The 25,788-nt window shown below is 38.7% G+C and overlaps 1 protein-coding gene across 11 annotated transcripts in view; it reads right to left on the reverse strand.

The window, feature by feature from the left end:
- SATB1 (SATB homeobox 1) overlaps window positions 1-25,788 on the reverse strand; it is a 91,820-nt gene that overhangs the window by 13,483 nt on the left and 52,549 nt on the right. For all 11 annotated transcript variants that reach the window (XM_072925694.1, XM_072925692.1, XM_002196727.7 and 8 more), the window contains 2 exons: window positions 21,449-21,661; window positions 13,039-13,194 (listed from right to left, as the gene is read on the reverse strand). In XM_072925694.1, coding sequence (XP_072781795.1) covers window positions 13,039-13,194; window positions 21,449-21,661 — 369 coding nt within the window. The remainder of the gene's footprint in view (window positions 1-13,038; window positions 13,195-21,448; window positions 21,662-25,788) is intronic.

Consider the following 25,788-nt stretch of genomic DNA (forward strand, 5'->3'; position numbering starts at 1 on the left):
AAATGCAGTTCAGCTGACAAGATATTCCAACAAGTGACATCATTCCAAAACATACACAGCTCAAATCCATTCTCAGACATCCCTTCAAATTTTCACAGCCTAACTAAAAACTTTCATATAGATTTGAATTAGACATTTAAATATTCTGAGAAAATGTCTTGTCTCTTGCAGTTAAGCTGGATTCTGTGGCTCTCAGTTTCACAGTGAAGAACACTTAATGCCCTGATAAAGCCAAAGATGAGGGGAGTCTTAAGAAAATTGAAAAGAAACTTTTCTGACTTTCCTCCAGATTTTGTTAACCACAGAAACAGTCAGAAAATTAATAATGTTTATTATCTCAAAGCAGTTAAAAAAATTATCTTTAAAATCCACACCTGTGAGAGCTTGAGGCCTCCCAGCAAATGAGAGGGGAGCAGCCAGAAGCACGTATCTCACCCATGGAAAAAGAAAGGCAATGAAATCCTCAGAAAGCTAAAATACCCTTACTTGGAGCACAACTGCTTGCGGCAGAAACTTAAAACAATAGGAAAGCTGGATCAAAAGGGAAGCTGGAGAGATCAGGTTTCTCTCTCCTGGGTGGGAACCAACACAAGAGTGCTTCCAGGTAGTTTGCCGTTAGGATGAGGTCAAGAACAGCCACAAGGGAAAAGTTCCTAGAGAGAGCAGTTCTTAGTGCTACAGTTTTCCTCACTGGCCAAGAAGCCCAGCTGAGTCCCAGTCCCAGCTATATTTCCAGACAGCAGTTTCAGCAATACCTTCTGCCCTTAAGTCAGGACTGCAGGGAGCAGCACGTGTCTTCCTGCCCTGATCCTCAGGTGAAAAAGATCAATCCTTTTAGACTCTCTCTGTATATGAAATAGGAGTAGCAAATGATTTATTGGAGGTGAAGTAAACTGGCTCCCTTAAAGCAAAAAATAGAAATAAACTAATTCAAGCCTTTAATTTTTTTTAATAACTGGTCTTACAATAAAGAGTGGAAACTTCCTGTATCAGTAGAGCTTTCTCTTGCATGCATAGATACTAAAGATGCTAAGCACCAGGCTCAGCAAAATAACCAGTCACCTGAGTAAACCCACAGATATTAAATGATATGTGTGCCATTCTTGCTAAGTTGGGGTCCAAAGCTTCAGGGAATTCTGCTAAAGACTTCTCAGTCCAAACATCTTTGCTTTACAAAGATTCTGAAAGCTATATTTATATGCTTCTAAAATTCCATCACGAAGTAAGAGAACACAACACTGCACAGGAATAAAAATGAGATGGCCCCCAAATAACAATGTGCTTTCAGATAGAATCTGGCAGATTTGAAATTAGATAAATATTTGCAAATTGGAAATTTCCCCACTTAGCTAGCTGCGTGCCTGCTCCAGCCTATTCAATAGATGCCAACAGTTCAGACTAACGCATAACCAAAAATCTGAAGTTTGACTTAGAGGTTAAATTTGAAGAAAATAAAAAAAAAAAATGGATGCAATGAGAAATTTGGAACAGCAAAATAAAAATTTATCTGGAACAAATTATCATCTCCTTTCTCACCTTGCACCTAGAAATCCAGCAACATTCTTTCAGGTGTAATGTGTTTTGAATTACACAATTTAGGGGAGAAAACACACATCTGTTATTTCCTACTCCTGCCTTGCCCAGCAGCCCTTCACCGGATTTGTAATTGGTCACTCCTTTAACAAATTACTTCTCGGACCGTTAGTGTATATTTGTGCTTGCACAAGATGCCTTTATTCTTTGCAGTTACATATTTAGCAGCTCTCGGTTTTTCGGCAGGAATTCTACCCTGTCATTTCCTGTTTAGTTACGGGTTGAGCTCGCTTTTGTTTTCTGTGCTGTTTACTTGGTACCCTGCTTCCCCCACAGCCGGGAACCACAGGCTGCTCGCTAACTCCTCAGCCTCCTCCTCGCCTCTGCCACCACAGCTTTGTTTTCTTTTATGCCCCTAGTTAACTCTCATACAGCTCACTCAAACTTTCTACCTTTTTATTAATAGTTAAAACACTGATATACTCAATCTTCAAAAACCTCCTGAATCGATGATCTGCTCACAGGAGGCACAAGCAACCTGAAAAATCAAGAGTATGCATAGCTCTTTTCCTGGCTAAATCTGTGTCACCACAAAGAGAAAGGAACAATGCTAAAAGCCAGCAGTGCTGGTGACCAGTCCAGCAAAGGCCAAGAGCATGGAGTGCCCACACAGTGCCCCACACACACGGGAATATGTGTACAAAATCATCGTGTGTGTGAGGATGTGCCTAGGGTGGGATTCCAGCAGGCAGGGGACAGGAGGCAGATGGAGCAAGAGTGGGTGGTGAGGGTATTTAAGGGACAGGAAGGGGTGGGAAGAGTTGAAGGAGAACTAAGAGAAGAGCCATACTGAGAGGAACAAGAGAAGGTGGTGAGATAAAAACAAAACAGAAGGTGAGGGTATAGAAAGCAGGAAGAGAGATTAAGAAAATCCATCCTGCCAGAAACAGCACCTCTTGTCAGGCAGACAGCAGGTGCTGCCTGGGGAAGAGCTGATTCACACATCTGGAGTATAGGAACCAGAACACATCTACCTAAGAGAGAAAAACTAAAAATAAAAGGCTCAGAGAAGGTGACAGAGGGTGCCATACCTTCTTCTTTTGGCAATCCAGTGCTTCCCAACTGCATGACATTTTTTGAATAGCTTTTCGGAGAAATGAGTACTGTATTTCCAGATCTTTGCAAAAATCTTGTCAGTTCATTTCAGCATTGCCTCATCCAATATGAACACTTCCTGTCCTCCTCTTCATCTTACTTCAGACTTATTTTTCCGATATCTGCAGCCACAGCACTTCCAGGGCTTTGGCTGCTCCTCCAGAATAAATTTTTCACTTTTTTGAGGGTCTGCATGGATCCTGAAGGGGTCACTAATGGAGATGCACTACCATGCTGTGAGGGACACTGATGGCACACCTGCATCGACCAACTCAGCTCTGGGAAGCTAGTAATGCAGTCAGAAATGCAGTCAGTAGCTGCTGGCCAACTGGTATGAGCAAGGGTCTTTAACCTTGTTTGCATCAGCTTGGAGGGCCATCTAAATTGCCAAATTTCCTGCTACAAACTGCACCTTCAGCGGCTTTCAAAACCTGTCCTGTTCACCTTCTTGGGACTGACTTCAAACACTGAGCCTTAGCTGCCTGATTCTTGCACTTTCAATATTGCCACTGCATCACAAATCACTGCCAATGGATAAAACAACCTCTTACTAAAGCTACCTTTTTTTTAAACCTCCCCTGGAAGCCTTATTACAGATTAGACTTGATGAATTTCTATCCAATGTACTGCTCCATTCCTCCCAGCTGACAATACCTGGAACATCTTTCGGAGAATCTGCTCAGTTCCATTCCTTATATTTTTTTTTCCTTGCTGCAAAAATTTTTTTAGAGTCTTATAATTAAAACTTTCTATCAAAATAGCATTGATTTTTTTCTCTGTGTAGCAAAACTAGCCAACTGTGATCTACTAAAGAGTAGATGGTTTAAAGAAAAAGGCTTACCAAGTACTGATGGCTGTTTAATATGGGAAAGATGAACAATTTACCTGAAAAATGAATTAATGAAAAAAGGCAAAACAATTTACAGAAATTTCTAGTTTCCTAAAAAGTGTTTTCATAAGAGAATATTTAATTTTCCATTATCTGTTCTCAAAAGAAATATGGGAATATTTTAATTAAAAAATGGATCAATTTTCCATTTCCAAAAATTTCTAAAGACTTTGAGGATTATTTTTTAAAAAGGAATCTTTTCCCCAAAAGAAGAGGTACTGGGAAGGGTTAGCAAGGAGAAAAAAATTCATGGTGAAAAACTTTGGCAGAAAATTTTATTTCTGCTAAATTTAGGTAGCAGTGGAGACTATATTTTTCGGTTAGAAGCTCTTTTTAAAGTGAGGTGTTTGCTGGCATGTTATTTTGAAAACCAGCACAGTAGGATGACTTCTTTAATAAGTGGGAATAAACCCCAGAGATCAGAAAGTCGCAGAGTGAGTGACAAACCCCTGTGCAGTATCTGATTTCTTTGCCAAAACAGAGAAGGTTTTTAATAAAGGTCAAAGAGAAATAATCTCCAAAGACAGCAGTGTCTCTTCCCCCTGTATGTTTACTCTTTTATTTCACCCCTTTACAGCTAAAGGCAGACCTTAACACACACACGCACGCACAAAAGGAAACAACAACCAAAGAGGAGGGAAAAAAAAAAAAGAAAAAAGCCTGAAATTTTAGTTACACCACATGTGGTTTTCATTTGTGAAAAATGAACAAGCTGTTTGTGGTTAAACTGTCTAATCTGCTGTTATCAATCTAGCACTGCATTCAAGATTTACAGGATACATCAGCTTCTGTGCCACATTAGCTGTAAAAGGGAGAGGGGGTGGGAGGAAAAAGGAGGAGGAGAGAGTTTATCCTGAGGAATAATATTTCCAATGCAGCCACACTCACACTACATCTGGTTGTGCTGGTAGCGGCAGTTAAATTGAAATATTTCACAGCGTGTGTCAGAAACATGCAGAATGGTAATTATGACAGATCTGATTAAGCCTGAGTGCCACTAGCTCCCTGGCCAGCTCCGGTTGTGCAGGTGTGACCTTGTGCGTGCCTGCGTGTGTAAATAAAATTAATTACAAGCGAGAGGGCGAAGGCTTCGGTGACATCACAAAGCGGAGAAACTCCCAAGGGGGAGACCTAATGGAATATTTTCCCTCAGTCTAATAATACAGTTCATATTGACTTGAGGTAATTAGTGGGATCATTAAAGCAGTTTTCCCGGCGTATTTGGCTGCCTGATCAGATTAGTGAAAATGTTCTTCAGAACAAGCCCTGTGTGGTCTGCCAGAGAAGGAGGAAATAAAAAGCAACAAAGCATATTTTGGAATGATAAGCAGCGCTGGACTTTTTTCATGGCATTTTGCAGGGCCAGTCCCAGGAGCCCGGGTGCCTGACTCTCCTGACCAGTCCAATCTTTCATCCCAGGTGCACATGCTCCTGCTGCACATCACCTGAGACTTTTTAATTTTTGTTCTTCTATGCTTCAAAACTATGCCACCCCTACCCCTCAATGCTTAAAAAATCAGATAAAAGGCTTGTGGGATCGCAAGCCCTAGAAGAACTACATTAAGATAACCGATGGAAGGAAGAAGAATAAATATGTGATCAGATCCTCCCCACCTCTCCACAAAAGTCTAACAGAAGATCGAAGGACTGGCTTGAGAATCATTAATGTTTTCATTTCCTAATGAGTTTACCCCAGGAAAAGAAAAAGGGGGAAAAAACCCCAAGAAGTTTAACTATGATATAAAGTCTTCCACAGTAACAGAACACAGAGCCCTAATCAAGAAATGGACCATTTGTTTAAAAACAGTCTATTGAGCATGCTCTACCTTGCAAATGGAATATGCCAAGCTCTGTCACAGATGGCAAGCTTTGACAGTTCCCATCCGTAGCGTCGATACTCGACAGTTCAGCACAAGATCAGTGACATTCTGTCTCATTAGAGCCACGCTAATTATCACAGCTAGTTTCAGGGGAAACCATGTGTTGCAATGGTCAATTTGAAGGAGTCTGTGCATCAACAAACTGGTAATAAGGATCAGACACCTTATTATATGACAGCATGCTGCCTATGATCTGATTTACTGAATCAGAGGTACTGAGGCAACACTGAAGCCTGATGGGTTATGGAATTGCGTGTACACAATGAGTAGCTGAAATATGCTTTAAAAATAAAAAGGAGCTATATAGAAACAATACAAATAAAAAATTTTAAATGGTGAAGTTATAATAGGGAGTTTTTTCATTTGACATTAAGACATGCAGAGATGTTAGAGATCTTGTCAGCCAGTTTTATCTTTAATCAAATCATATAAGATAAATAATTCAAAATGAAAACTGTAAAATTATGGATTATGCTAAATTATAATTCATTCCATACTCTGATTTTTCAGTTTCAATAACATGTACCAAACATTCCTTATGTTGTGCCGTCTTGATGCTTTAACATAATTTTATATTTTGTAAAGAGCTTTCTCTTCTTGGCTCTCTTTTTTCATTTGTGCATTTAATGACTTAAACTTGTACTTCTCCTAGCTTCTCTCACTCATTTATGCTCTTTCCACCAGACAAAAACCATCCAACCAAAACTCCCCGCTCTGCTGTTTCTGGACACCTGCGGGCCGCATCCTGCCAGGCACTCAGCGGTCCCAGCGCCTCCCAGGGATGCGCCACAGGCTGCGGCCGCAAGAGCGTTAAGCATTAACTCCCAGCCAGAGCAGGGCAGGTGTGCACTGCATCCCTCCAGGGAAGCTCTCCTCAGGGCTCAAATACACTCCATCTCCTGAAGCTGCTACCAGTCCTTTAAATGGCAGCATTTGAACAGCTCCCGCTGCCACCCGTCTGGCTGGGAACCTCCAGCCTCTGCCGATTTGACCCTACGTGTAAAGCATGCTCAAGGAAGCACTCTTTTTCATCAGTGTGTCAACAAATCTGGCCTCTGCCTAATGTGTTGAAAGGGCTACCTGGCTCCAAGGAGGTGTTTGAAGAGGTCAATATAATCCTCTTACCAATTAAGCATTCTCTGTACCTGTTTCTTTTTTCTTACTTCTGTTTTTTTATTTCAGGTTTTAATGACTTTTTTTGTCCCTCCTCTACATAGATTTACATGGGCAATTACATGCTGATGTGAACCACCTTGAAGATTTTAAGGTAGTTTCTCTTCAGTGCATCTTTGTTGATTCATGAAGCTGCTGTCTGTTCTTTATTAGGGGGAACCCAAGGCTCACTGAAGTCAAGCCACTTCAGCAAAGCCATACCAATAATGTGGGATATAGTCAGGATCAATGCCAGCACTTTCTTGAGACTATCATGATCAAGAGTCAACTAAACACAATTTTCTATTCCCTTTCGAATAAGTTTTTTTTTTTTTAAAAAGCAACAGAAATTTCCTGAGCTTTTAACCTTTATTTCTGAGACTAGGACATCGGGCAGAGGAAGGACATGGAACATTCTTTTTTTTTCCCTACTAGAAACCTGAAAATCTTTTTTCCTCTGACCTGGGCAAGACAGAACACACTATGACTCTGTAACTCGATATTTTGTGAAAGAAACAAATCAGCTCTATCTGCCAAGTTTCACAGTTTCACTGAATGACATGCCGCTTTATGGGGCAATTCTTGATCGCATGCAAAAGACTATCTTGCTTTCTCAGTTCACACTCTTCCTCTTGCATCCCTGCTGACACCCGATCCCACCCTGACTCCTGCTGCTCATGGCACCTCTTCAACTGCCAGAGCAATCACCCCCAGGCAATGAGGGGGGAGGAAAACAACATTAAAAAATAATAAAAATAGATGTTGTTGTGTGTTTTTGCAGCTAATGTTTTCTAACTACTGTATGTCGCCTTTGCACCGGGGTGAGGGGTTTATTTCCAGGTGGATCTGTCAAAGAGCAGACCTCAGAGTACATTGTGTTTCCACCTCGTGTCTCCCTGTGCAGCATCCCTCCCTGCTCCACAGAGAATCCATTGTACACTGAGGTTGGGGGGGAGGGGGGGGTGTGGGGGGAAAGAGGTTTTTAAGCCAAGATTTAAACCCAGGAAGTGACTCAGCTGCTCAGAGGGAGACAAAGGCAGGAGAGAACTTGACAGAGCAGGGTGATGGGCGAAGAACTGAGCCCCCTCCTGCCCTGCAGGTTGCACCCCTCTGGGCAGCCTGAGGTGCAGTGCCCTGAGGAAACAGCTTTGGAAATAAATTTCAAGATCCCCTTCTAAAGCCACATTGTTACCAGAGGGTTACTCTTGTTGATAAAAAGGTTTCTTTTCCTCCAGCTGGAAAATAGTTGAATAGATTGTTCTATATCTGTGGTAATGGCATGTTACATCTCTGTGCCAGATCCACAATACCGTGCTTGTTCAGTGTGGGAAGCTGTTTAAAAATGACTTTCCTATTAGAGTATATAGCTTAGTCTCTAGATGGAAAAAGCCAGATCAAAGATATAGCATTTATAAAACTGCTGGTTAAAAAGATAAAAGTGAGATAACAGACATCAATTTTTCACTATAAATCTCTAGGTTTACTACAACATTAAAATTTCCAGTAAAAGCAGGGTTTTATATACCTGAACTCTAATGGCCTATTCTGAAAATATTTATGTCAGGAAAAGCATAGTATTTGCATGCCAAAAGCATTTTTAGTGCCAATGTTTAGCATTCCCTTCCCATTTAACTCCTTCACATCTACTCATGAGCACTAGATGCTCTGCCTAGTGCCTACCTGTCAGATCTCCTCATGCAGCCTCCTGGAACAGAAAACTCTGTGTGCTTACAAAGACAAAAAGTCAAATGCTTCTAATTAAATAGCCACTGCACAAAACACTTGCCTGATTGCTCAGGATGGAGTCTCTAGCATGGTCTGAAACCCATGATTTTACTTCCACATTTTGTACATGAAACTACTACTAATCAAAGCAAAAGCCAGGGATGGAAGGACAGGAAACTAGGCAACGCAAAACCACAGCTCAGAAGTAACAGGTCAGAACTCTGTGTCATTAGATGAGGTTTCTGGAGGTATGGTTAGTACTCCATTAGATTTATTTTAAAATCAAAGCATGATCCTGTGAGAACCAAGTGTCTCACCCTCCACATACAGGCATTTTCATTTGGTGAGAAGGAAGGGCATTCGGCACCTATGGGGCCATAAAGAAACATTGGTAGGATTGATGCTGCAGAAGAGTACTGATTTCACCTGTTTATTTCACTAAAAATTAAACTTCTTTAGGCAAATAATGCAGGCTAGTGGTCTTAAACTGTAGTGCATAGGACTCTCAGAGATATGAAACTTGATATTACTGCAGTTTTTGCAAACTGTAATTTCCTAAATTTAAAAAAGCTGTAGCAATTTAACTTGATTTTCAGCAAAGTATTGCTTTCATCCCTGCTACATACTAGCACATGCAAGCCACGGCTTTTCAGGATAAGTCATAACATAAATCTAACTTCTCAAAACATAGCAAACATACAGAAACACTGCAAGTCTCTACCTGCCGTATCTCTCAAGGCTCTTAGGTATGGGGGTTTTGTTTGCTTGTTTATCTGTTTTTATGGAATAAAATTAGATTTCAGCATCTGTCACCATCAAGGAAAACTCATCCCTGGTTCCCACATGAGAACATCGTAACCACTGCAGAGTTACTGAACCATGATACCTTAATGATCATTATACAAATCAACTTTTTTTTGTTTGTTTTTTTTTTTTTAATAGCAAAATTAAGAATGTGCTTCCATAGTACTTGAATCAGACTTTCAGGTTACAAATTTAATAAAAACCCAATACAATGAAATTGTAAGAGTAACATACGCCACAAAATTTTATATGTGGATTCTTTTAACTTAGAGTTATTCAGATATGCTGATTAAATTTTAGCAAATAATACTGTTGGCATTGCCACTCTACCATTAAGAATCAACAACCTGTGAGAAGAGACAAAACACTTGGTAAACCTTTCTTTCTTCCTTTTGTGTGCGTTTTTGCAAAGCTTTCTTTTCAACACAATCTAACAAAAAACCCGTGCAGGCCTATTAGAAAGACAACCTACAATAAAAGCACAAGATTTTAAACATGGACATTAGGTGCTTTGCTAATTAAAGTTCTAAAACTCCCCAAAGAAATAATGTATTCCAGGAATTTGAATTGTAATATCTTCCTTACTCCTCAGTATAATCATATTAACTTTTGAAGTATGTATTTTGAATTTCACAGATTTTGAATTTATTCTGTAGATAATATATCGATCCTTAAAAACATAGAAACTTAAGTAATATACAGAATGTATGCATTCCTGTATGGGAAAAGAATTCAACATTTGAAGGAATGTCCTAGCTGTTTCCCCAAACCCATTCAAACCCATGTATCAGATAGGCCCTTTCCTTTGGGAACACCAACAAGCTGCCAGCAAAGTGTACCGTGATACTTCAAGCAGGCAAATCATCCCTCACCTGAGTCAGCAAATGAACTCTCTAACAGAGCTGCAACCTCTGCCTGACCCCATGACCTCTGCCACAGCAGGCTCCAGCACCCAGCTGCTTTGTTGAGCATCAGGTCCACATGTGGTTGGTCCTCCACAACTCAGGAGGATTTAAAAATAAAACTCTTAATCAACGCATTATTTTCTAATATGTTTCTTCCAGACTTTTCACTGTAATTAAGTGATTATCCGAGGATTTCCAGTTCCACTCTTGCCAAGGGCACTAACACAGTGCAAGGGAAGATGCTCGTTTTTTACCTTGGCGCTACCCAAATAGAAGCTCCTGTAGCACATCATTCAGTAACAATTCTGTACAAAGTGCTCTAGTCACCAGAACATTATCTGCAGTCTCCTGGCTCAGGCAAGCCCAGCCACCTTGCAGATGCTGGCTGCTTAGACATCCAATCTAATGCTGCCCCAAATCAGTTTATTTAGGGAAAAAAAAAAAAAAAAGAAAAAAAGACAAGGCCTTCTAGGCCTTTGCCTGCCCTTGCAGAGCTGGTTTTGGTCACATATGGTTTTATACCACAACTCCAGACTGCACTCAGAAATTAATTAAGTTTTTATATCCAAAATAAGATAAAATAGCAATGTTAAATTTTGGCAATTTTTAAAAACAAAAATGCTAATCAACACATCATGTTCTAATATGTGTCCTTCAGACTTTTTACTATAACTGGGGTTGTCTCAGGATTTCCAGTTCTAAATATGGAACCAATACCTCCAAATTGAAAAAATATCGGTAAGAGATTTCTCTCAAGAGACGCTCTTTTAGAGAATATGTTTGAACAAGCCTCCTTTTGTGCAAGGGAGACTTTTTGCCCTAAGAAATGTTTACTTATACCATGAAGAGTTCCAATATAGACTCTTTTACAATACGTGTACCTCCTTTAGTATATGTGGCAGTGCTACATGTTCAAAGATCATTAATTGGGTTACTAGCAGTCAGCTAGTTCAAGAAGATCCAGCACACCCTAGTCTACCTAGGAAGTTACTTCTGCAAAGCCACTTTCTAGTACAAATGACATTTTATCTAACTACAGACCTGAAAGCTTGCTAGACACATAAATTAACATTACATTACTGAAATTGGGAAGAAAAATAACCCCTGAGAACACAGGTATAATCACCAGAATAAAATGGAAAATAACTATGTGTTTGGTGTTGTTTTTGGTACTTAGTAGCAAAGTTTGTACAAGAATCTAAATTTTATACCAATAAAATTGGAAGCTTTCTGGCTTCATTATGGTTGCCTGTCCCTTGGAAAGTAAGCACTGGAAGAGCTGACCCACCTAGAAATTTTAAGGCTTTGCACTTAAATAAATATCCTATCACACAAATCAGATTGGAACAAAATTATGAGGGCTGATAGGTTGGCTTCATACCTTAGCTTTACAGAGGACTGCAGTGGAAAGGGGAAGGTGCAAAAAACAGACAGTTCTCTAACCCCAAGTTTTGACATGTAAATAAAGACATCTGAGGAGCACACAGGTTGGAAGCTGCTGTAACATTCTATCATAATTAGAAACATTTCAAGAGCTCTGTAATTTCCAATCAAAATTACAGTAATTTCTGATATACAAGCCATGATTCATGACAGAATTTTTACATTCCATGGGAGATTATAGTGGCCTGATGTATGACACACTGAGTACAGCACTAACATAAACAATTCAGTTTAATGTTTAAACAGCACTTGGTGTTTAGAATCCCACAATAAAAGAAACATATTATTGTTGAAATTATCACTTTGACAGTGATTGAAGGGTAGGCAGGCATGTGGCCTATAAAGCTATAATTTTTACAGTCCACAGCTTGAGTTTAATCATTTTGATACAACATTTCCAAAATATCCCTTTAAATGCTCCTTACACCATATAACTTAAGATACAACATCCTTTTTGTACAATGAACTGAACTCCAAAATGTGAATGGGACAGAAGTCAGAAGTTAAAGCCCTGTTAAAATGAAAACCAGCACTAAAATGCTGATGGCCCAAGAAACATCAGTCTAACTGAGCTTCACTAGCATTCCCTGAAGGATGCTGAATTTTTCTATGAAGTAATTTTAGAAAAGTAAAGAATAAGTGATTAAGTGGATTTAACACTTAATCTAATATGAAAATTCAACTTTTGCAACCATTGGTGGCTTTGGGTTTATTTTTAAACATTTTTCTATATGTTTTTCCTTTACTTCTTGAGTACAGTCTCACTTAAATCAATGCATTCACATACTCCAGTGATCCTTCTCAGAAGACATGTCATTTATGATAATCACACCCAACAAGTGCTTGCTGATTTCTCTCTTGCCACTAAACTTGACAGAAAATCTTCAGTTAAAGAAAACAGAATAGGAAACCACAAAACAAAGGCTAAAAAACTGAATATGCAACATATACATATGCATGCAAGCAAACGTGTTCCACAAAATTATACATATTTTCTCAGCTATAACTTGTACAACTGTTATTTTGGGGGGTCTTTTTCTGTTTTTTGGGGGGTTTTTTGGGTTTTTTTTTTGTTTTTTTTTTTTTTTTTGACAGCCCACCTCTCATGCACATTCTCACCAGTGGGTCTGTCTAAATAATTTTTTTTTGCAAAAGAACAGCACCCCAGCATTCCTTATTGCAGCACATGTAATTGCAAAACACCAAAGCCTCAAGATTACTTTGGAAGCAATACCCAGATCTTGACCATAGCTTTTGCCAGATGCACACCAGCTAAGAACTGATGTACCTGATCCCTTCCGAGCCATGCCACGATCCATGAGCACACAGGGAAGGTGTCTGGCTGGTGGGAAAAAGGGAGTGAGAGATCTCATGGAACTGCTTCTCCACCCTGCCTGGGGAACCAGAGGTTACCTCCAGACTCAGCAAGCAGCTCTGAGTTGTTGTACTGGGCTGATACACTGACCCAGCCACCCATTTTAACTCGCATAGAAAGTGATCTGGGAGAACAATTGCACAGGACATGGAGCTCTTCGAGCCCTGGGAATTTTACCTGGCTTTTGGTTGCTGCAACCTTCGCAAACAGTGCTTGGGACACCTTAGCTCTCTTCATTTCCTGCTGAATCTCATCATAAATGGAAGCATTAATGTTCATGGAATTGTTTTCTGGTTTTCCATTCCTCTCTGTAGCAATAGTAGCAGTTTTGACCTAGAAAATATGAGACATTTTTCATTATGAAAAAGTTATTTTCTTCTCTTTCCCTCCCTAAGTAGTTCCCCTTTGCATTTTATTCCTTTTGTCCAATCTTTCTCTAATATTCTTTCAGAGTTTTGCAGAATAAACATTATAAGTCATCTATGGTTCAAGCAACTGGGAAACAGGAAAATTCAGTGCATTGTAACAGGTGAGTGCATCTGAAATATGAGTTACCATTAACAGACCACTGCAAATTTAAATTTTATAAATTAGGTGGAAACCTGTCAAACAGTCTTGTAGAGACTTGTGAATCCTTACATGATTTGTTTGCCCCACACAAATGAAATAAAAATCCTAAGTGCAACATAAAATAATCTCTAATGAAATAGAAATCTGACAGATATATCTTGATTCATGTCTTATGCCCAGTACACTCAAATGCATGATAATGTTGAAAAGTTGTGGCTTTAGATTGAATTAGATTGAATTTTTAAAAATTTATCTTATCAGTTTGGTTCTTAAGCTGTTTTTAAGAGATAGTTTGGAACAATGAATACTTTAACCACTCCTTCATGAAACCAAGATAGGACTTTCTTAAAGCTACTGATTCTAGTTGTATTTCACTTACATCCATCAAATATTTATTCTTCTTGCAGTCCAGATTAAATAAGCACCAAACATGTAAACAAGACAGAATGATTACAGTACCACCTTCATGCTGCATCTGCAGCATTAAGGAAAACAACAAAAAAATACATCAGTAGCGACATGTTGTGCAGGAGACTATCCTTTCCTTCATCCTCTGGAAATGATGGAAGTGATGGTTCAACACCAAGCATCATCCCACCAAGGTTAGACTGCAGTTTCTGCAATATCAGTTGAGAGGTACAAAAAATCAGCAGGTACTCAGCTTATCCTACAATATTCTCAGTAGTTAAGGATAACATCTGTCTTTAGCAGTTACTCTTGCAAGGCTTGCTCAAGATTAGTGGACCTAATGGGCCACTAATCCTAAAGTGGATCAGAGGAAAGAAAAACTGGATTTCTGCCAAGAACCCATAAGGTGATGATGCAAACAAAATCAAACCTTAAGATTTCAATTCAAACCTACTGATTCATACTGAGGTTACTGAGAGCTGAATTAATTTAGTTATTCTGAAGTTACACAGCTAGTTTAAGACAGTCCTCCAGGCTAATTCTAGGTCTAATGGACAGAGCCTGGCACTTTCAGAAGGTGATTCAGCCTACTCTTAAGTATGTGTCTAAACCCACACTTTCACTATCAGTTTGATCCAGTGCAAGTCAGCATCTTCCTGTGCTCTGAAGTCCCTTGAGGTTCAAAAGGAAACCATGACAATATGATAATTCATCTTCTAATCTCACTCTCTACGATCTTTCATATGTCACAGGTCTCACAATATAGGAGTTGAAGGCTTTGGATGAGAGATGTACGCAAATCAGCAGCCCATTTTTTCCTAGAAATGCCATGCTCAGATTGTGTTAGCTATCATCCATAGTACTTTTAATATAAAATAATCAAGCCCAGAAGCTGAGAGTGCATGCCACTTTTACTGAACGGGATTTGTCCATCAGGCTTTTCAGGAACTGTGCTAACACACACCCATTTAACTACAAGGGGCAAAACACCAGAAGAACAAGGTATCCACAAGCACTTCCCCCTTGCCCCCATTGGAGCAGGCATTAGCACTTTCTGCTGTCTGAAAACAAGGGTCCTAAGTAGAAATGGAAATGAAGGAAAATCCCAGAGTGTAGCATATTTCATTTGAAAACAATTAGTACTTTTCAGCCATGCCCTTTTCTGCAGCGTGACATTTTACCAAAGACATTGCAGAAGAGGATGGCCAAGCCTGGACCAAAGGCTGCTCAGAAAAATTTGAGGCACCTGGCAGCAGACAGTGAGGAGCAGCACCATGAAACTCTCACCTTCCTACTGGAGAGCAGGAAAAGGTATGCCTCACACCAGACAAATCAGTACAGGACTGCAAGAGCAGGTGCATCTCCTGAACATCATACAGTGAAATAATTTAAAAATACAAAATCACTGGCAATTTTATAAACTTTAAATAAGAAGGACATGCCTGAAGATAACTGACAACCAGTGGGGATGTTAAACATACAACTGAAGACAGACATATTTCTGTGCATATAAAAATCTGCCTAAACTAAATTAAAGAATGAAAAAGTGATGGCTTTGTCAACATGCCTTCTTGAACCTTGGGTTTAAATTCTGGGAAACAAATTTCAGTCCTTCTCCCCAAAAATAATTTTAACTTGTAACTAGTCTTTGAAAGACCGAAGAGGAAGATGAAAAGATGAAAGTAACCAGCTAGTATACAGAAGTCTTTTGGGAAGGAAACACTTTGCTCTTGTGATCCTGATCAAAATGTGTCTCTTTTGTAAGCATTCTGCCTTTTTGATTGCTACTGAGCTTCAAAGGATAGCTTCATGTTGTAGCAGTACTTCACAGATCACTTAACTGAGCTGTGAATATGCAGACCATCAAAAACCATCACACACCATGCTGTAGACGTAATTTAAACCATGTTACTCGGTCAACACTTCTCAATGTCCAATTTAATATGGATATGCATTTAACCCAATGGAATTACTGAAAATCCTCATTCTGGTTTGCAAATCACATCTGTCTTTATACAGGTACAATAAATTCAACAGCACCTAATATGTCATCAAAGTTAAAACAAACAAACAAACTCCTATTGCCTTCTGTTGATATTTAATTAGAGAACACTAATTGAATTCAGAAAACACAAATATCTGCATCAAAAAGCAGTATTAGCCCAATGATCTTCAGGGGAATAAAGTCTTAAAGTTATAAAATAATGGGTTTGGGGATTACCAAGAGCTGTGATTTGCAGTCATACCTTCTCCCTCTCCAATTCACTTCATTGGCCAAGTATAAAATTTTTTTTCCTGTGTCTTAATAATTTCTCTTCAAAGATCAGGTGTAGACTCTGACTGGTCTAGATGGACTATTGGTCTGCTCTGGTCTGATGAATTCCAAGCAATAATGCCAATTAACCTCTTGGAGAATATCTATACATATAACTGCTTCATAATTTATACATAAGCAGCATCTAGGCTGTCGTGTTGAATTTAAAATTAAGTTCAAGACAGAGGCTGTTTGAAGCTGGGTTGAAAAAACACCCTCCTCCTCAAAAAAACCCAACAGAAAACAAAAAAGCTCTCAACGGTGCAACTTCAGGACTTGGGAGAGGAGGTGGAAAAAGTATTCATTATGGAGAGAAGAAAAACAAAACAAAACATAATCCCTCATCTCATCCATACTTAAGCACAACCTCCCACCCCACCCACACCTACAGCCACATTTTCTGTTTAGGAAAGAAACCATAGCTCAGCTATTATTTTTCTTCCAGTAACCAAGTTTTGCAAATACTAACTGAAGAGGGGAGCATTATTTTACAAATGCAACACACTGAGAGTCAGGAATTCATCTGGCCATCTTCCTATCATCAATCAATGTAGTCTTCTAAGAATACTTGAAAAAAAAAATTTCCATCTCCTCCTGGCCTACCCAAATATATCTTCTCTTCAAATAAGAATGATTACAGCAGCAAGAAGTTCTGGATTAACTCAATTTTCCTAAAAAAAGGGTAAGTTGTTGTCATAGAAGGAATAACCAGTATGAAGAGGTTTCACAAACATGGAAGCTCCTTCCTTCTCCATCGAAACTGAAACAAAAAATCTTATATAACACATTCTCATAAGTACTGTTTTAGCTTGGGAACAAAAATCTTCTTTAATCCTGGTTTAGCTTTTAATATTACATTGTACATTAAAATTCATAAAGTAGTTCATTCCAGGCAAAACAAACTACTTTTCAGTTCTGCTCTGCAAATAGCAGAGGAGGTACAATAAATGCTGTTGCTTTCAGAACAGCTTTTATCAGGACAAGGTTTACTACTCCATTATTACAGTGGCGCCTGGAAGTGCAGTTATAGTTAAGTGTCAGGGTTTCCATTAACTCTCCTCCATGGTGGTTTTTGTGGGGGTGGGAGGAGAGGATTGCATTTATTATTTTGTTCATTTTACTTTCGTTAAAATGCAACTTGGCACAAAGATGATCAACCCAAATCTAAAATTTTGCCAACTTAAAAATAAAAATTTTGCTGGTGGTGATTCATGGCACATGTATATGGGACTATGACTCCAGCATAAAGTTTCAGGGAAGCTGGTGTTATCCAGAACTCCTTGCAATGGAGATTCACTGGTCCTCAAACACCATCAAAGTAGTGCTCTCCTAGATATCAGTCTTTCAAAAGTAACACCCTATCTCTGAGACCCAACCCACGATTGCTTTAACTTGAAGGAACTGTAATTTATCTGCAGTTAGAGAGACCAGGACTGTATTTATGACATGAAGGTTTTGGTCAATGAGTATATAGAACCATGACTCATGCAAGATTTTGGCTACTTCTTAAAACATTGCTTTGTTAAAATAATATTCTGCTCTTGACATTACACATGCTCTAGTTTTACACAGGATGATGATGGGCCACAAGAGTTAACACAAATTTTCTTTAGGGAATATGGGTGGCAAGAAAAATTTCTTCCTCAGCTCTGTGGAAATGGAGATTACTTGTCTTGAGAAAAAAGTGTTTGTAACTGCAGGATGGCTAAAAACCTTTAAGCAGAATATTTTGGAAAAGAAAATCTGTAACTTGGCCACCTGTCTCTATCCTGTCCACAAAATTGTACAGAGGAGGGGGGAATCATCTTCCCTCTACATCCCAAACTGCCCTGACATAAAGCACCTCATCATCCTCTAAAGTATCCCCAGGTTCTCTCATTTCCACATAACATGCAATAGACTCGTTCTCTCAACTTGACCTAGGAATACCCCAAAAAGGCCTCTGTGGGGTGATCTGCAATATGAAGGTGCTGAAGAATGGGGAGAAATTATTAAAATAAATAGAACATGAATGGACTTTTTCCCTTCCTTCTAGATTTCAGAGGTTAAACAACGTCTCCATGCAGTACCTACCTGATGGAGATGCTAATACTTATAAATTCCAGTGCCCCAGGAAACAGCCTGACAGACAGGCTTCTGCCCCAGGGGTGGCAACTCGAACAATGTCCAAGGGAAAAATCCTTGTGTACGCCGTCTCCTTGTGCTCAGTCCACCAGTGTGGAAGACAGTAGAAGACTTTTACCACTTGACCAGCTTAGAAGGCTATATATGCATCCCAAAAGCTCATGCATTAGAGGCTAATGATTTGAATTAAAAAAAAAAAAAAAGGTTTTGCATTTTGTTTAAGTCAGAGAGAAAGGGAGAAGTAACGGGGACAAAGAGCTTCTTAAAGGAGTTCAAAAAATAATTGGAAACAATCCAGATACATTAGCTCAAGTACCAACTACTAAGAATGCTGTAAAAATGAGATAAATTCAACAGTGTTCCTTCTAAGTCAGGCACCAGGGTTTATGTTTGGTAAGTTCCTACTATTCAATCAGACCTGCAAGGTCACACTTTCTGGTTTTGCATACAAAATTTACACAGAACAAGCTCAGTTGCTAAATGGTTAAGTCTGCTCTACTGTCTGGCCACCAGTTGGCAACACAAAAATGCAAAATAGATCCTTTTCAGGATGTTTATTTTCACATCCTTCCGAAACTGATAACTTGCAATTGCAAAATAAACCTTCATGTGTGGCATATTAGCTCCCATTTTACATGGTTTTGTAGTTTAATTGTTTCAAACGTTACACTGGTCTAAAGATTTAATATTAAATATGTTGGCTCTTGTGTAAATTCTGTTGTCAGGCTAAACGGTCTGTTTTCTCTTTCAATGGTTATCCGAGAAGCTCACAGTCAAGCTGGAAAAATATTATGCTGTATTCCAGCAAAGTGATCTTTAAATAATTGCTTATAATAAATTTAGTAGTAAGGATGATAGTAGTTTTATTTCCTTAGTATCAAATATTCAATAAACTGTGGACATTTTGGGGGAGGTACCACAGTAGCAGTTTGCATTGAAAATTTTGCAGTATCCTGACTGTAATTTATTTCTGCTATGATTTGTAAAGTTATACTTGCCAGTGTTACAACTAGGACAATTTCACTATTATTTCAAGCATCAAGTATTGTAGTTATCTTACCAACACAGATATTTCAATTTTCAAACTTAGGACTCTGAATGCTTAGCAGCAGGTGAAAATTGCTTCAGATGCTTATAGTGGGGAATTCTGGAAACATGTAAGAAGGTCACAAAGAATCACAACTCAGAGGTTTCTACATTCTAAATCTATTCACTAGGGAAAATGTGTGTGTTTTGCTGAATGACAGAGAACAGCACAACAACTGGAAAAATAAGTGCTTTGTTCTGTAGACCTCAAGTATTAGTCTATAATGTTACCTTGTAAAGTTGCTTTCCTTTTGAAAAGGATTAAAACAAAAACGTATGCTGTTTCCACTTTGAACCATCGCAATTAGGTTAACTATACTCTGGACTCACACTAAAAACTGAAATATAATTATGAACAAGAGCACAGTAGAGAGAAATAGATTTAGCCCCCCCTTTCCCACCAAATTTGAACTTACAGTATGTTTTGTCAGTTAAGAAAACCCCTAAGTCTCACTTTCTTTCTGGCTGCAAGGGATTTATATAGTTTAAAGTGTGAATTAAATCCAGTACAAGGACTACCTCTGACTTGACATCCTTCAGGAAGGTCCTGTAATTAACTCTGTTCTTTAGCTGTGAAATTGCCCAAGACCACTTGAGACAGAGTGAGACATTACCTTGGCAGAAAGAGATAAGTTAAGAAGGAGGGTTAGCCTTGGCTCTGAATTACCTGGGCTGTGGGGGCAGGTATACATATTAAACAAACTCAAATGTTATTTTAAACACAGTTATCTCTATTTAACTATTTCCCACAAAAACATTACTATGTACATAGATTTTTGTCTTTATCTTGAAGAATATCTATAGTGGATTTTACAGACTAAACTCAGTTAATGATAACAAAACTACACCATTAGTAGTTTGTTTTTTCTGCTAAAAATTTCTTCTCTTGTGAAAAGTACTGCAGCAGGTCAAGGTGATCTTCTGTCCTCCCTCCTACAATTTTGTTATTCGCTACTTTAGTGTGGTCCTTAGTATCCATTAGCTGAAGGAAACTTAGAAAAATAATCTCAAGAGGAATTTATAGCATTCTGAACGGGTATAGAACATAGTCACAGTCACAAGCCTATGACTGGATAACAAAAACCTGCTGTTTTTGTCAAAAAATCACCCGTCACAAAATTCCCACAATCCTAAAGCCTTGCTTTGTTTAGCAAAACTGGACTGTGTATACAGCATGATTCCCACATATCTGCAGATCAATTTAGATTCTCCTTGCATAAGTACAACCTTGAGCCAGAGCAACTCATTCTGAAAATATACAGGATTTGGAGTGAACCATGTTTCTTTGTGGAAATCCTGTGCATTCCTGTGGCTCACAAGCATTTCTCATGTATCTTAAAACAAGCATCAAAGTTTCCTTGCTCAACACAATGACTGCACTATTGAATCTCTCGATCCCACTCTATCAAACTTTGTAATTTTTGAAGAATTAAATCAAATAAATTTTAGAGAAATCAACAGGATCTTCATTTTAACAGATACTACATAAAGCTTTAATGAACATATCCAAATCATTCAGAGCAATGGATATAGCAAGCTGTTATTTTAGACAGTTGTCAGTAGCTCAAGATGGTAAAAGCGTGCTGAGCATTTTGGGATGGGATCTTCTTCCCCTCATCACTTTAGGTTTACCTGTTTGCTTTCTGGAAATATAATTTTTAAGGTACTAGAAGGTACTCACACTTCTGCTTTCATTCCCTCTCAGTTTGATGGTCCAAATCTTTCAAAATCCCTATCTGAAGCTATAACATTAAGAACCTAAGAATTATAAGAAAAGATGACAGCTAAAAGCTATCATATTCCATGCCCAGTAAAGCTTGTACCTCAATAAAATTAGCAAAAAATTCTGTAGAAACCATAATGGATAGAATTTATCTTAAAATTAGAAAATAGGTAGTAATAAAGTGCTACTATCATCCATTATATTTCTTAGATTTCATTTGCAATATGCACCGCAAGTAATGATTGTGCGAGTGTTTTAAAAGTGCGACAGCGAAAGGTTTCTTCTTTTTCAGCAAGGTCTCACCCAGAGGAACAGTGAGAGAACACAACAAGCAAATCCCAAAGGCAGAGAGAGCGGTTTACTTGTGGAGGCCGGCTGGGCGGTGTGCTTATGAGAGGCGCCGGGCCCATCGCAGAGGCTGCGTTCAAGCTCCTTTCCCTTTCGTCCTGGTAAATTCGATCTCGTTCTGCTTCTGGCAGCTGCAAGAAGTTCTGCATAGCCCGAAGGTTTACCAGCAAGGACTGCGAGGCAGTCTTGGGATCCTCTTCTTTTCGGAGGATTTCTGAGAGCAAGCCCTGTAGGGAAGGAAGAAAAAAAAGTAGGCTCGAGAGTTAGCCTAGGTGAGTGTCTGTAAAACCACGTTCAGCAAAGCCACTGCTTATCAGTCCTCATTCTTCTTACCACTAGGCTGGAAATGAGAACAGCAAATACACAGTTCACTCCACATAGGATTATATTAATGGCATTTTAGGTAGCAGAGAAGACAGCCTCAATTGTACCCCTAATTTTATTAAGCACCTGTTTTAAATACAACATAAACTGAATCTTCCTAATAGGTCTTCCTCCTTTTACCGGCTTAACTTGCCATGCTATCTTTCACAGTCCACAGATAATCACGAGACGTTAAGGATAAGTGAGATACACTGGGGGGTTCTCAAGCTTCACACGCAAAATGCATACCCAACCTTAAAAAAAGGCTTTTCCACATTTTTAGCAACTTAAATAGATCTTTGAAAGGATGTGATATTTCACAACTAATCTGAGACTATAAACTTGCAACGTTCCTAAAGTACTGCTTCACTGACTCAGGGCCATATTTTTTATAAGTCAATATTTCTTTCTAAGTGTTGCATACTGGAGTTTAACAAGTGAGGAAACTCGCTGGATGCCCCCCCATTCCACCTTTTTCTTGCACCTTCCTCTCTCTTCATGAGGACAACCCTAATCCTCAAACAGTCCATTGCCTGGGATATCTACATTTAATGTCAACAAGTTCTTGACATCTTGACCTCTCCCTGCCAGATTCTCCTTCTAAATATGTTGGGCATTCAAAATGCTCTGGTGTCTTGGAGTAACAAGATGGTGATAAGAAGGGTAACTTTTGGAAAAGCAGATGTGAACTACTATTTAGAATAAATGTTGTTGCCATGCTGGGAAAGAGAGAGGATTGGCATGGGAGGCTGTTATTCATAGTGTAACAAGAAAACACACATGTGAATTTCAAGAAAAAAAATAACCCAATGTTTCTTTTCCTAAAGAACTGTTGTACATTATTCAGGATAATGGAGGGGTAAATAGAGAGACGGAAGCAAACAATAAAAAGCCAAAACTAAGATAGGCAATACTGACTGAAAATATATATTCCTAAAGGGGTACAAGAGAATGATATGGCCAAGAGAATCTTTTTGGGAAGTCTGATGCCCACAACACCTGTGGAAATTATCACCTCTCTCAAAGGTCTTATCCTATCAGGCAAAAGACCCTTAGGGAGGTGCTGCTGCAAAGCCACTGCTCTCAAGCAGCTGTGCTTAGGCTGGTGTGAGCTCTGCATTTCCCTATTGGGTGATGAGGACAGAGGTACCAACCAGTACACCTCAGCCAGTGTGGTCTTCATGGCCCTGTCAGTGACTGCATGAGTAACAGGGAAATGGGATGGAAAAAACCCAAACAATCTTTCCAGCATTAAGCATGAAAAATATTTCAGAGAAGGAGGATAGAAAAAAAAAATCTTGGGGGATTCTTTCTTACCACTTTTCATGAGCCCTCCTATTTTCTGGTATCCAAGCAGAAATTTCTCAGAGGGTAAATAAACAAGTTACTGGCAAAAGTGGCATTTGGGTGATGTTTTGATTTTTTTTCTTAATGGTTAGTCTAATAATAAATTTACTTATTAGCAAACATGGAAAATAGATTTGTGTCTATAATTTTTTTCTACTTTTAAGTACTCAAACCCACAGTTATCAATGTTTGTTAGTGGTTGGGTTGCACAATCCACCTCAAGAGGAGGTACAAAATAATTTTGTTCTACTGAAGAAAAGGCAAAGCAGTCTGCAGAGCACAGGATATAGAGAACATAATAGAAAAATTTAGGTTGGAAGGGACTTTTAAGATCATTGTGTCCATCCATTAACCATACACTGCCAAACCCACCACTAAACCACGTCCCCAACTGCCACCTTTATATGTCTTTTAGATACCTCCAGGGATGGTTATTCCACCACGTCCCTGTGTGCTTGTTCCAGTGCTGGACAACATTTTTGAAGAAGAAATTCTTTCTAATATCCAATCTAAACATCCCGTGATATAACCTGAGAACATTCTCACTCTGTTGCTTGTTACTTGGCAGAAGAGACCAAAGCCCACATCATTCATCTCCTTATACGTAGTTGTAAACATGTGTGATTTCTGACTGCTTCTGTGCTGGAGACACCTCTCCATGAAAAAATTAGCAAGAAAAATGAAACTCAAGTGGACTGAGCATTGTCAGGAGAAAAGATTCCTTACAAACAGCCACCCCACTGTTAGCCACAGGAAAAGTCCTTAAAAAAATACTTTAGCCCATAATAACAAATATTTGCTTGTATAAGCCTTCGCCACATAGTGGGCAGCTAAAAATGTTAGAAAAGGCTGGTTTTCTTGTAAAACTTTTCCCTCTTCAGTGAAATAAGCAAATATAGTAAATACTGTTGGGTTTTTTTTTAAAACATCTGTCTGCATTTCTACTGCTGTGGGACACCTCTTGATTAGAAATGATACTACATAGTCATTCTCCTCTCTTGCCCAATCACTGTCATGACTCTTAGGCAAGGAGGAGTTTGCTTCTAGGCTCTAAACCTAAAGGTCAGAATATGTGAGGAAAACCCATGAAAATGAAGATGCCAGGTGCAGGCAGTCTTAGAACACAGCTTGCCTGCTTCATATATTATTTCATTGCTACTACTTCAATTTTTGAGCACAAAACATTAGCTAGAAGTTGTTAGACAAGATTTACAATGGGAAAAATCCTAGAAAGAAAATACTAGCTCTCACATTCTGGCCTGTGCTGATGCACACAGATTAACTGTTCATTTTACCAGGCTTAAACTGGTTTTCTGGGATACTAGTCTTGGTGTGATCTCCTGATACTGTACCTCAAATTGCATAAAAACTAAGCTTGTTTTGCAAAGAGATTATAAACACTGTTAGGCTCAGAGCCCTCATCACTGTTCCTCCCTTGTATTCTCTTTGCAATGGAAATGTATTTTTTTAAAATATTCTCAGGTTCCATTGGAAAAAAAAAAAAGTTTACATATCATCACAAGTATAATTCATTACTAATGGCACAAAAATGTTCAATAAATATTATCAAGGCTTTCAAAAGCTCATTACAAATTCTTTTAAAATGGAGATAAATTAAAGTGTCTGCCAATATGAACAAAAACACTGCCTGTCTGGACCCCAGTTTGTCTCCTCCTTGAACATAATCACTGATTCAAATAGATTTTTATCAGTGATAGAACTTCAAAGCTTCCAGAAGAAACATGCAATTCGCCCAAATCTTCCCAAAACATGCAGAATATCCCTGAACACTATCCTTCTTGGTTGCAGGGTCCTCCTATCCCATGTCCAGGTGGAAGATTATTCCCAAACTCCACTCCCAAGCCTGGACCCTAGCCAAGTAAGTTATAAGCAGACACATTTATCTATGTCGCTTAGTAGCAAGAGGAGAGCTGTCATATAGTGTAATAGCACCTTTTTACCTTTTATTCAATAGTGATATGGATAGTGTACTTTTTCTTAAATTACACTATGAAGAATTATATGAATACAGTGGCAATTTCTGTTATACTTAAGCAGGCAAATTTCTCTCTACCACATAATTTACAGAACTCAAATTCAATAAAACATTACATGATGGTCCATTACTGTTATCAATTTTGAATAATCCATCTTCATTTTTCATTTTACTGGAAAATAAAGTGTGCCAAAGACAAAGTGGAAGGAAAAAAAAGTAGTGCCTGAGAAGGTGGTTTGTGTAAACTTAGATTTTGTTTTACAATTACACAGAGCCGTTTAGTGCATCCAAGCATTCTCCTTTGAAATAGCATTTGCCCAGAATTAGCATGAACACAGTCCTGAATACACAGAAATTTTCACATATGAGAAAAGGCATTATACATGAACAAAAGACAGTACATCCTGATAGCTAATATTTTAAACAAGCATGGGGCTCAAGAAAGAAGGGAGTGAGAAAAGTGAGAAACACTGAGAAATATTCAGAAACCTTCAGATTAAATGTTGCCACTTGTGGGAAAAAGAAAAGTATCAAAATTCAGACACGGAAAAGCAGCAAAAAGCACACTTCCTTCTTTCACGAAGACAGAGCCATGAGGTCACCTCTGTATAATAGCACCCAAGTCCCTGCAACAAACCTTACAGCTGA

The sequence above is a fragment of the Taeniopygia guttata genome, chromosome 2 (genome assembly GCF_048771995.1).
Source record: "Taeniopygia guttata chromosome 2, bTaeGut7.mat, whole genome shotgun sequence".
NCBI classification, from domain to species: domain Eukaryota; kingdom Metazoa; phylum Chordata; class Aves; order Passeriformes; family Estrildidae; genus Taeniopygia; species Taeniopygia guttata.